This window comes from Taudactylus pleione, unplaced genomic scaffold (assembly GCF_031769625.1).
Source record: "Taudactylus pleione unplaced genomic scaffold, aTauple2 ptg000138l, whole genome shotgun sequence".
Classification (NCBI taxonomy): domain Eukaryota; kingdom Metazoa; phylum Chordata; class Amphibia; order Anura; family Myobatrachidae; genus Taudactylus; species Taudactylus pleione.
The window spans coordinates 16820494-16834046 of NW_028284540.1; the positions used below are offsets into that span (position 1 = coordinate 16820494).

At 45.0% G+C, this 13553-nt stretch overlaps 1 protein-coding gene across 1 annotated transcript in view; it reads left to right on the top strand.

The window, feature by feature from the left end:
- The window catches only part of SLC15A2 (solute carrier family 15 member 2), a 104317-nt gene that overhangs the window by 50574 nt on the left and 40190 nt on the right, over positions 1 to 13553 (top strand). The window contains exons 10-13 of the mRNA XM_088473685.1: positions 1634 to 1720; positions 2541 to 2630; positions 2976 to 3020; positions 7853 to 7885. Of these exons, the coding sequence (XP_088329811.1) occupies positions 1634 to 1720; positions 2541 to 2630; positions 2976 to 3020; positions 7853 to 7885 (255 nt within the window). The remainder of the gene's footprint in view (positions 1 to 1633; positions 1721 to 2540; positions 2631 to 2975; positions 3021 to 7852; positions 7886 to 13553) is intronic.

Here is a 13553-nt window from a genome sequence, read left to right on the forward strand (position 1 = left end):
TACCTCTCAGTACTTCCTACTTCTATACCTCTTCCTACACCTTTCTTCTGTACCTCTCAGTACTCCCTACTTCTATACCTCTTCCTACACCTTTCTTCTGTACCTCTCAGTACTCCCTACTTCTATACCTCTTTCTACACTTTTCTTCTGTACCTCTCAGTACTCCCTACTTCTATACCTCTTCCTACACCTTTCTTCTGTACCTCTCAGTACTCCCTACTTCTATACCTCTTCCTACACCTTTCTTCTGTACCTCTCAGTACACCCTACTTCTATACCTCTTCCTATACCTTTCTTCTGTACCTCTCAGTACACCCTACTTCTATACCTCTTCCTACACTTTTCTTCTGTACCTCTCAGTACTCCCTACTTCTATACCTCTTCCTACACCTTTCTTCTGTACCTCTCAGTACTCCCTACTTCTATACCTCATCCTACACCTTTCGTCTGTACCTCTCAGTACTCCCTACTTTTATACCTCTTCCTACACCTTTCTTCTGTACCTCTCAGTACTCCCTACTTCTATACCTCTTCCTACACCTTTCTTCTGTACCTCTCATTACTCCCTACTTCTATACCTCATCCTACACCTTTCTTCTGTACCTCTCAGTACTCCCTACTTCTATACCTCATCCTACACCTTTCTTCTGTACCTCTCAGTACTCCCTACTTTTATACCTCTTCCTACACCTTTCTTCTGTACCTCTCAGTACTCCCTACTTCTATACCTCTTCCTACACCTTTCTTCTGTACCTCTCAGTACTCCCTACTTCTATACCTCTTCCTACACCTTTCTTCTGTACCTCTCAGTACTCCCTACTTCTATACCTCTTCCTACACCTTTCTTCTGTACCTCTCAGTACTCCCTACTTCTATACCTCATCCTACACCTTTCTTCTGTACCTCTCAGTACTCCCTACTTTTATATCTCTTCCTACACCTTTCTTCTGTACCTCTCAGTACTCCCTACTTCTATACCTCTTCCTACACCTTTTTTCTGTACCTCTCAGTACTCTCCCCTTATGTGCCTTTCTGTATTCCTTACTTCCATGGCTTTTCATATTCCTTCCCTCTATACGCCTCTCTTCTGTACCTCTCCATTCTCTTCTCCACTGCACCTATTCTGTGCCTCTCCATACTCCTTCCACCTGTGCCTCGCCATACTACTTCCTCCTGTACATCTACTTTCCTCTTCCTTCTGTACCATTTCATTTGCCTTCCTTATGTACCTCTCGGTACTCTTCCCTTCTGTACCTCTCCATACTCCCTACCTTACTTCTCTGTACTTCTACCTTCCATACCTTTTTATATTAATTCCTTCTTTACCTGCCTGTACTTGTTCTTCTGTACCTCTCTGAACTCCTTTCTTTTGGTTTGTATAAAGGAACTGATTCCTTTGTATAACACCAGTTTTTTCATTCTTACCACTGCTCATATCCTTTACTGACAGTATATACCTATAAATGTTACCAGTAGCTCTTTTTCTCATATAGAGTAACCGGTACAGTATATTAGTTTGCCTTTTTTATTGTCACTATTATAAACAATTGTTTCTAAAATTAAATCCATTTCAATCCTACCTGCAAAAACAGAACAGTCAGTATGAGCTCTGTGTGTTTCTTGTTTGTATTAGTATGCCATAAAGAACCGATATAATCATCGCTCCAAAGCATTTCCCAAGAGAGAGCACTGGCTGGACTGGGCAACTGAGAATTATCCGGTGAGAACACAACATCGAACAGTTACCGTGTCTTAGACGTTGACACATAGATGAATCATTTGATCATTGGATTTTTTATCTGATTAAACTGGAAATCTAACAATGAGGGAGGGTGGATTGGACTGTTTAAAGATAAAGAACAAACATTGCAACAGTCTAACATTCAGTAAACATTAAATATTGCTGGATGGATGAATGACCATCTTTCAATTCAGCCATAACAACCTCATTCTTCTAATAAATGAATACAGTATCAATCTATTTATTAATGTTTTTAAGAATACATGTTATATTTGCTAACAGATGGTTTATGGAAAATGTTGTTTGTTTGGCTTTTTATTTGAAACCTCATAATTTATTTTAGACCAAACTGCAGGAAAACCATCAGAAAATAAACATTTTGCAAATCACCACATTAAAAACTACCTTCTTGATAATTTTCCATAGTAAAAACACAAATTTATGATAGAGGTAATACTTTTTTTTTAATTGTATGCCATTATAAACGGTGCCTACATCTTGAGATAATAATAATATAATAATAAGATTGTTGCTCTCATCATGAATTTGCATTGCCCCCATTAACGAATTAGTACTTAATATTGCCCTCTTAATATTATTATACATTAATTTGGACCCATAATATATTCATATAAAAATATTAGATAATTATTGTTTTGCCTCTTAGTAAATAATGATTGCCCTCTTAGTAAGTGTAATGTGCCTCCTCATGTGCTGATTGGCCAAGTAGCAGCCATGTTTAAATTCCTTTATCACTGTTTTCCTGGATACATCTGACAAGCTGGAATTTTCCTTACAGAAAAAGCTGATTACAGAAGTGAAAATGGTAACGAAGGTCCTTTTCCTCTACATTCCGCTGCCGATGTTCTGGGCACTGTTTGACCAGCAGGTAACTGGAAAAATGACAAACTATGGAGCAGTTTAAATGAATGGATAGTCAATGTGTTCACTTGGCAGTTTGTGGTATATCTGCCCCATGGTACATGGCAGCTTCATCTTTCACTTAAAAATTACAGTTCCAATAAATGATTAGTCATTTTGCTATAAGAATGAGAATGATTTACTGAGAGAATATTGTTATTTTGATTGCGAACAGTTGCTTAAAATATTTCAAAAAGAAGTGATTCTGTATTTGGCTCTATAAAATCCACCTGCCTAGTAGGATTCTCAAATATTCAACCATAGCTCTAATGCAAAGAATATATTAATCTGTTTAATTTGTTTGATGTTTCAGGGATCCAGATGGACTCTACAAGCAACAAGAATGAACTCCGATTTTGTAAGTGGTGATTTTCTTCTTCATATAAACAGGGAGCGATCTATATCTATATTTGCAGTGCAAGAACTTCCATCTTCGCAACACTCATTGAAATATGGACTATGGGCCTGACTCGCTATGGATCGCAATTGCGATCATGGCTGTGATTACACACACAGTCTCACTGCGATGAAATGCTAATCCATTGCGATCGCTATTTCATCGTCTTACTACATAGGGACGCCCACCTTACCTTACACACATCCATAATGAAACCATCAACAACATCGAGTACCATCGGAGCCTCACGCACACTTGCACAAGGTCAGACCTTACTCAGGAATTGCTAACCTCGAGCTGTGTATGGCATCGCAGTGCCTAATTATGTACGCCCCAGCAACGGCGTTCAAAAGCCCTGGCACACCTGCGTTTCGCGACCACCCCCATAACCTCCCACAATCAATACTTCCTGTCAATCATTCTGCGATGGGTGTGCATAGTCATTGTGATCACAGACCCGATTGCAGTGGCCGGTTCGCGCACGCACACTACAATGCATACGCAATGGCGGAACGCAACAAGCAGCCAATTGCGTGCGTAGTCGCAGTTGCGATCCTTTCTGAATCAGGCATTTGTTTGGTGATGGATCAGTAACATGGCCGTTATCAATAATTTATCCTTTATTACTAAATAGATCTGCAAACAAAATGTAGAAACCTTTTGGTTTTGCAGCAGAAAAGTCTGAGCTTTGGTTGCTGTAAAATATTATTAGGTTTTTCACTTGATATCAAGTTATATTAAATTTGCATCTAGTGATTTTATCTACAATCCCATTAGTTTGTATTTTAATGAAAGTGCGATTTATCCCACAAAGTTACAGAAGATATATTGAACCTAAAGCCATAAAGTTAGTATCTGAGGTTTAATACATAATATATATTTTTTTTTTTAAACTAATTTGAATGATGATTGTATTAAATGGCTTGCATCCCCTTACTCAGTACAAGTAGATTATATGATTTACAATTAGGCATTAATTAAAATACATAAAACAATTGGTTACACAATATATACAATATAAACCTTGACTGAGCATTATTTGGGAAGCAAACAGAGATGTATGAAACATTCTAAAGAGGACAAGTGGAGATATTGCCCATACCAACCAATTAGCTTCTAGCTATCATTTATCTACTACTTTCTATAAAATGATAGGTAGCATCTGATTGGTTGCTTTGAACTTGTCTTCTTTAGACAAAATGATACTTCTCCACTTGTCCTCTGTGTAGTATATATATTACATCTCTCTCAAAATCTGAATTTTGTATATTCTTCAGGGCCGTAGCTAGGGTAGTGCAGCCGGTGCCATCGCACAGGGCACCACAGGTCAGGGGGCTCTTTGGGCCTGTCAAATGTCTGTTTATTATCATTCTTGCTTGTAGCTTCCCCTTATTTCATCCCCAGCTTCTCCTGGCCTTTCCTATATCTTCCCTGGCCCTTCCCCATGAAGCCATGGCCCTTTTTTGGGTGCATTATGTCCCTTTGAAAATTAAGGGGGCGCCAATGCTCTTTCTGGCACAGGGCACCAAAAAGTCTAGTTACGGCTCTGATATTCTTATTGTATAATGTCAATTGGATTTGGTAGATTGTATGTCTTCCACAGACATTAAGATTTACAATTGAATCACAATGATTAAAATTGAATGACCACACTGGTGGGCACAGTTATTGCCAGTGGTGGCTCTTGCTGCCGCTGCACTGCCCACCTAAGCAGCACCGAGAGTGTAGGGAAGGAAAAGAACAAGGCTTGTGCATGTGCACAAGTCGCACCATGGCAGTGAATTGAAGCACATTACGGCTGGCAGGGGAACTTGTGCATCTGCTCCCCCAACCCTCTTCTCCCCCATGGCTTCTAGGGACTGCATCAGCTGCAGCCCCTAAAAGCCTCAGAGCTGGCAGAAAGCAGAGGAGTGGCTTCCCAATGGAAGCACTATCACAGTCCAGGATGCCTGTCCAATTACTGGGGGCTCACTGGTGGCAGCAGATTTTTATTGATGGGGCCTGCAGCCCCTAGATAAAATCTGCTACTGATTATTGCTCTGCTGCTAAACACTAACTTTTTTAATGTACCTTTAAATATTGTACTACAAACATAATAAGTATATTCTACACCAGTGGTGTCAAACTCAGGCCCTTCAGCTTTTGTGGGACTACATATCCCAGCATACCCTGCCACACTTTTAGCAAGTCCTAATAGCAAAACTGTGGCTCTGCATGCTGGGATGTGTAGTTCCACTGTTCATGGAGGGCCCGAGTCCTTACACACAAAAGTTGATTATTGACACACTAATATGATGACCTGATCTATAATATTTACATTTATACATAAAAACTAGTTCTAGTAATTCTGGGCAGAATATATGTTGTTATTGAGAAAAAAATGATTCTCCCTATAGAAGATCGAACTTAGATATATAATTTAATCAAAGTAATTAAACTTGAACATAACTTGTAAGATGACCTTACAAGGTTGAATAAACTTCTCATATCCTAGACTGGTAGAATCACACCTTTAAAGATGAATGTTTTGCCCCGACTTTTACATCTCTTTCAAACACTTCCACTGCGAGTTCCTGCAAACACCTTCAAAACTCTACAATAATTAGCTTCAAAATTAATTACATCTATTAAATAGATCTACTTTAATTATCTTACCTCCCACACTAGCTTTCTTCTTATTTATATGGTCCAAAGTCATTACTACTTACCAATTATTATGGGTGGGATGAGGAGGCATCGCATTCGGGTGCGATGCATCCCACCACTCTATGCATGTATGCTGGATGCATGAACAAAATCACAAAGGTAAGAGCTGTCCTAGTTATGCCGGTATGCATGAACAAAATCACAAAGGTAAGAGCTGTCCTTTGCGAATGAAGGACTTCCGGGTCTATGACCCAAAAGTCCCCCTGGCGTCATTCTGCGCATGTGCAGAATGACACACACCACGAGGAGTTCTTGATAGGCTTTTATAGGGTAATGCCAATAGAAAATGGCGCCAACCCCCGCATCCATTCTGGGGCTTAGTGCATATGAGAAATATGGTCAAACCCGCATTTTGGAGGTCTTACCCTAATATGGAATAATCCATCATTCCCACCACGTCAATGCCCTTCTTCTCCCTTCAGACCAGTTTTGAATTGATATTAAATTCTTAACAGAGCTCACTACCCTACATTCATTCCTATCGTTTGCTGATCTTCACATTATATATCCCATCCCCAATTTCTGCTTTTACCAATATCGCCAACTTAGACATTTCTACACTTCTTCTTGTCAGTCTCGTACTGGTCTCCAACATGTTTCTCCCTTTGAAAGTTTTTGTGCTAATAGATCTTCAACAAAAAAACTCATATCAAGTTTCTACTAATACTATTGCATAACCGACCATTGAAAGAATCCCATAAGCTGCAGTTTGAGGAGGATACAGGGGAAACTCTATCTCAAGAGAACTGGATCAAAATTACAGATAACCTCTCAAAAACATCCATTAGCGTTTAAGTTAGTGAAAATGCTTTAATATCTATTATTGTTGGTCTTTAATACCTCAACAATTGCATACATTTTTTCCTTCTATGTCACCATTATGTTGGAGACTTTGTTGGTTTGAGGGAACTCTGGGCCTAATTCAGACCAGCTCGCGAGCGCTGAGCGCTCGCAAGCGGGTCGATGTTGGCCCAGTGCGCATGCGCACGAGGGAGCCGGCTCCGTCGTGCACATGCGCGAGACCCAGATAGCGACGGCCAAGCCGTCGCTATGGGTCTCACTACAAAGGGGACGTGCTGTCGATGGTGAGTGACAGCACGCCCGCTTTGGTGGGCGTGCCGGGGGCATGGCTGCCCAGATGGAGGCGTTCCCATGGGAACGCCTACCGTCTGGGGCTGGCCCCACTGACAAGTGATGTCAGTGGGAGTGCTCTCGGCTCTGATAGAGCCGAAAGCACTCCAGGGCTTGCGGCAACGAGACCCTATCACAAGGGTCTCGTCGCAAGCCCGATGGTCACGATGGTCTTGACCATCACGACCATCTTTTTGGCCGCTCGCTATAGCTGTGGGTGGTCACCCACAGCTATGCGAGCGGCCAGGAGACCGCTTTAAAATTAGGAAGGACGGCCCTGATTCAGAGCGAGCGCTCTGTCAGAGCGTCCGGCTCTGAATCAGGGCCCCCGTCCCACATCTTGTGGCACTGTCCTAAATTGCATCCATTTTGGACAGAAGTTTATTGTCTTATTTTCTTCTTACAGGTTATGCAATTGCCAACTCCCATTTATGTTCCTTTTATCTCATCATATTTCTGATATTACTAAGTACACCCAGAAGCTCATAACACATATTTTGAGTGCTACCTACCAAGTACTTAATAGCTTTATATTGGAAAAAATGGAAACCTCCATCCTTTATCTCGATAATAAATAGAATATGGCAGATCTATCACTTACAATACATCACTAGCTTTATTCACAACACTCTGAATCATGTCTCATGTACTTTGGCTTCTTGGATTAAGCATTTTGGATGCCTATCCTCTCCAAGACTGAGCTTACCATTCTCACTCCTGTTGACATTATTATTTGGGTGATGCCTTCCCTTCTCCTTACCGTTCCACGTATCCTTACATAACCCCCTTATTCCTTTCCCTTTATTTCCTTAGACTGCTCAAGTATTCTTTTGTTATTTCTGTATCAAATCATCTAAACTATATATATATATATATATATATATATATAACTGAAACATTTTGCTATGATTAATATAACTTATTTTTATTCTTCAACTTTTATGTTTTATTTCCAGACAGCTTTTGTCGCTCAGCCAGACCAGATACAGGTACAATATACATGTTCCCCATAACTGTTATTTGCACGCCGGGATGCCGACTACATCCCACCCAGTCACATAGTTAAGTTGGTCTGGATTTAGGGAGGGGGCTGCATATAGAAGTAGAATAAATGTAAAGCTGAGTGAACTGTGTAGAGAGGGTAACTGATTAGAATAGTGTAGGGAGAGTTAAGAAGGAATAAGATAAGTGGTGAGTTGTCAGGGAACTCGTAAAGGTTTGGATAATAGAAGTTTTCTTGTGTGAGGTAGAATAAAAAGTCCTGTAACTTTGAATGGGAGCAGATAATGAGTGTGGATAAATTAAGATACACAGATCTTGTGCAGAGCGAATGGGCAAGTTGGGAGATAGATTAGTGAAAAGATGTAAGTTAGTGCAGTTTTGTTGATAGCCTTGTATGTTAGTAGAATCATTTTATATTGGATTTGGTAAAATGAAGGAAACCAATGTTGGGACCGACAAAGTGGAACAAAAGTAGAAGAAACGGGCCCCCTAAACCTGAGACATTATGCCTATGGGGTAGGCCAGCTATAGTAAGTAGAACACTACCCTGAGTGGAGTGTCCAAAGGGCGCTCTGGGCAGCTCCACAGGCTGCAGGGTGCCTACCTGGAGCATCCCTTAGATGCTACGGGTGTCTTTGCAGTTTATGGCACCCTGCAAGCCACATGCAGGTGCCATGGCGTGACAATGCCGTCCCCACACACCCCAAGTTAAGGCCCTGAGAAGAACTTTTTGCGAGCAAAATCAGTCTAGCGGCTGTATTCAAATTAGATCATAGGGGTGAAAGTCTGTTTAGGGGGAAGACCAGTAAAGAGACTTTCTACTTCAGGGTACATGGGGGGTCCACAGGGTTGACCTTGGGGTATAGCTGGATCTGGATACACATGCACCACGCAGTTAAAGTTTTGCTGCTTCCAGGATGCACTGTGTCCATCCTCCTCTATACCCCGCAGCGGAACCACAGGCACCTCAGTTTAAGTTGGAGTCGGGATATCGTTAGCACAGGGAGGCAGATTAGCAATCCCTAAGATTATTTTATTTTATGAGTTTTATAGTTTAATTTTACTTTTAAGACTCTTCAGAGCGTCGGCGTCAGACTGTCCATTGGACGTCCAAGCTGCCGCAACGCCAGTGCAGATCTGGGGATCGCGGCGGACCCCAGAGTCTGTACTAGTCGGGCTCTACGAAATCCCACGACTGCTGCGGGAGCGCCGGGGATCAGGTAAGACGCGGGTCACCTTACTTACTGTCAGTCTATACCTATCCCTTTCCTTCTCCTACAGCCCTGGCAGGTGTATGGGGGAAGGGCATTTGTCGGACCTCACTTATATAAATTCATGTATTTGTGAGGTCGGTAACATACAGTTGCGTGCTACACGGTACCATATCTGTGGACCTGTGTGCTGCATGCTTGTGGGTGCGCCAGGAGTGTACCACTGGACTTCCCTATTGTGTTGATATTTATATCTGTTTATATATAGATTTTATCATGTCTGAAGAGGAAGTTGAGCGAACCGCGGCTCCCACTCTGCTCTCCTGCAGACGGTAAATATGGAGGATTTATCACAGGATAGGCTGTGTGTGAGTTGCCGTCAGTTACCTGTTCCCTCTAACCCCCCAAATTCGGGACAGGACCCTCCATGGGCGGTGTTTTCTCAGGTACTGGCTTCCATCACGGACCGTCTGGCTGTCCCGACTGCTCTCACCCATAAGGGGTTACCCCAATCAGCCACCCCCCTTTCTCAGGGTATGCCACAGTTATTGCAGTCTCCCCCTGAGCCTCAGACTGTTAATCCATATACGGGATTACCTATGTATATTCAATCTCCTCCAGTGACGCAGCAGTCAGTCATTCCATTTCAGGGTCTCCCGCAGGCGGGTCAACCACCATGGGTGGATGTGTTCTCCAGTTCAGTCCAGAGTTTGGCGGCCTCATCTTCAGCCTTTCAAACTATGTGAAGGAGTGACAAGCCTCAGAAGGCGTCTAAACGCCCTGTTATGTCATCCAACTATCAGACTTGGATGCGTCCTCGGATGAGGGGAAATTGCCTGAGGACTCTGATTCGGATTCCCCCGCCCGGGAAGTGGATACAAAATCTTCCATTAATGTGCCGGCATTGGTGCGGGCGGTGCGGTCCATTCTTGATATAGAGGATGACGCACCAGCCCCTAAGTCCAAGTATCCAAATTTTAAGCAGGCAAAAGTGACTTTGGCTGTTTTTCCTCTGTCTGACCAGCTGACTGATCATATGGCGGAGGCCTGGCAGTTACCTAGTAAAAGGTTCCAGCTGCAAAAACGTTTTTCGTCTAGTTATCCATTTCTTGCAAGTCATTGCAAAAAGTGGGAAACCCCGTCTGTGGTGGATTCTCATGTTACTCACTTAATCAAGAGTGCTACCTTGCCTATGCCTTCCATTTCATCCCTAAAGGATTCCACAGACAGGAAAGTGGAGACTTGTTTAAAATCCATTTACTCTCTCTCTCTGGGGTGGTGGCCCGTCCTTTCATGGCCATCTCTTGGGTGGCTAAAGCCATTGAGAGCTGGGCCAATGTACTGGAAGATACTTTTCCTGAGGAAGCTCCGGAGGTTCAGAGAGCTTTAGTGGGACAGATGAGGGATGCCGCTTCCTATATTGGAGAAGCAACTTTGGATGCCAGTCTTCTGACTTCCAGAGTTTCGGCAGCAGCGGTCTCTGCTCGCCAATCTTTGTGGCTCCATTCTTGGAGAGCAGATGCCGATTCCAAGAAAGGCCTGGAGGCCTTACCTTTTAATGGGGAGATTTTATTCGGCCCAGACCTGGACAAAATTATTGATACCTTGGCAAAGTCTAGTCTGCGTTCAGCCATCAGCGGCTGCACCTTCTAAGGCTAGGACCTCGGCCTTTCGCTCCTTTCGTACTCAGGGGAATTCCAAGGGTCAGTCCTTCCCGAGGCAGCCGTCAACCAAGGTTGCCCCTAAACCAAAGAAGCAGGCCTGGAGCATTAGATGCCCTGCTTCCAAGCCAGAGGATAAGCCTTCAGCCTGATGGGACGGGCCTCTCTCTGGGGGATCCCAGAGTGGGAGGCCGACTTCTTCAATTCGCCCAGTGCTGGTGCACTGGAAGTGGTCTCTCAAGGGTACGCCCTTTCCTTTCATCACAGAACCCCCCCCAACAGTTCTTCTACACGAGTCTTTCTTAGGACAAGACCAAGGCCTTGCAGATTCAGGGAGCCAAAGAGTCATTGCTGAAAGCAGGGGTCATTGTTCCCATTCCACTTTCTCATCGTGGGATGGGTTACTACTCAACTCTGTTTCGGGTTCTGAAACCCAATGGGTCACATCGGCCTATCCTCAACCTGAAGTCACTGAACAAGTTCCTCAGAGTGCCCAAATTCAGGATGGAAACTTTGCATTCCATCATTCTGGCTATGGAACTGGGGAATTATACGGTCTCCCTGGACATCCAGGACCCCTACCTCCATGATCCTATAGCACCTTCACACCAGCGGTATCTGAGGTTTGCTATATGCCAGCTTCACTTCCAATTTCAGGCTCTGCCCTTTGGCCTTTCCACAGCTCCAAGGGTGTTCACCAAATTGTGGCTGTCATGGCTGCCCATCTGACTACCTCCTTTTGCTGGCAGGCTCTCCGGAGGTACTTCTACAACATCTGCACCTGACGATCGCTTGTCTGCAAGTGCACAGGTGGCTGATAAGCTGGAAAAAGTCCTCCCTGATTCCGTCACAAAGGATGGTTCATTTGGGAGCCCTTCTGGACTCTCGTCAGCAAACGATCTTTCTGACTCCAGAAAAGATTTCCTCCCTATAACTGCTAGTGAGCAGTTGTCTGAGGAGTTCCCAGGTATTGGTTCACTCGGCAATGAGGGTTCTGGGGTCCATGGTGTCGGCATTCGACATGGTTTCATTCCAGTTTCATTCCAGGCCCCTGCATGGGCTGATTCTATCCAAATGGAACGGGTTACCACACCGGATCAGGACTCAGATGCTGGTGTTGTCTCCGGAGGTGCACCTGTCGCTTGCTTGGTGCCTTCAGACTTCACATCTCATCAAGGGTTGCCCCTTTTGGATCTCGGACTGTGTTCTGCTCATGTCAGATGCCAGTCACCAGGTTTGGGGTGCAGTGACGGGTCCCCTTTCACTTCAGGGCCATTGTACTGCAGAAGAAGCGGTTCTTCCCATCAACATTCTGGAACTTCGGGCCGTGTAAAGGGCCTTCCAGTTGTCCGGTCACGCTCTTCAAGGAAGGGCTGTGCAAGTTCAGTCTGACAATGCCACCATGGTGGCGTACATCAACCATCAAGGGGGAACTCGCAGTCGAGCAATGATGTCAGAGGTGTCATGCATCCTGTCTTGGGCGGAGTGCCACCTTCCGGCGGTCGGCAGTCTTCATTCCAGGAGTCCTCAATTGGGAGGCGGACTTCCTCAGCCATCATGAAGTGCATCTCGGGGAATGGTCGCTTCACCCAGAAGTATTTCAACTACTCGTGGACAGGTGGGGACTGCCGGAGGTGGACCTCATGGCCTCCCATCACAATCGCAAGCTGCCCTTGTACGGGTCCAGGACAAGAGTCGCAGGCACAAGCCTCGTGGATGCACTGTCAGTGAAATGGACATTTCAGCTGGCGTATCTATTCCCTCCGATATCCCTGCTGCCTCGGGTCCTTGGCATGCTTCTGCTGGTGGCTCCGGCTTGGCCCAGACGTCTTTGGTACTCCGATCTTCGGAGCCTCTCCAACGATGCTACGTTCCCTCTGCCTCAACGTTGGGACCTGTTGTCTCAGGGGCCCTGTGTTTACCCGGATCTGGGTCATCTGTATTTGACGACATGGCTCTTGAGACATCCGTATTAAGGTCCCAGGGTTTTTCCAGCTCAGTCATCAGCACGATGCTACAGGTGCGCAAGCCTGCTTCCGCCAGGATATACCATAGAGTGTGGCATACTTATTTTCAGTGGTGTGAGTACAGAAACTATGATCCTCAGGCATTTCGTGTTTCTAGAGTTTTGGCATTCCTTCAGTCTGGTTTGGACCTAGGCTTATGCCTAGCTTCTTTAAAAGTTCATGTGTCTGCACTATCTGGGCCTGATTCAGACCCGCTCGCGAGCGCTGGGGCAGTGTGCATGCGCACGAGGGAGCCGGCTCCGTCGTGCGCATGTGCGAGACAACATAGCGACGGGCAAGCCGTCGCTATGGGTCTCACTACAAAGGGGGCGTGCTGTCGTTGGTGAGTTGGTGGGCGTGCTGGGGGCATGGCTGGCCAGACTGAGGCATTCCCATGGGAATGCCTACCGTCTGGGGCCGGCCCCACTGACATCACAAGTGATGTCAGTGGGAGTGCTCTCGGCTCTGATAGAGCCGAAAGCACTCCAGGGCTTGCGGCAACGAGACCCTACCACAAGGGTCTCGTCGCAAGCCCGACCATTTTTTTGGCCGCTCGCTATAGCTGTGGGTGGTCACCCACAGCTATGCGAGCGGCCAGGAGGCCGCTCTAAAAAAGAGAAAGGAGGGTCCTGATTCAGAGCGAGCGCACTGAAAGAGTGTCCGGCTCTGAATCAGGTCCTCTGTGTGGTTCCAGCATAGGATAGCTACTCTACCAGATGTCTGCACCTTTTTCCAGGGTGTTCTCAGGATTCAGCCTCCCTTTGTTCCCCCAGTTGC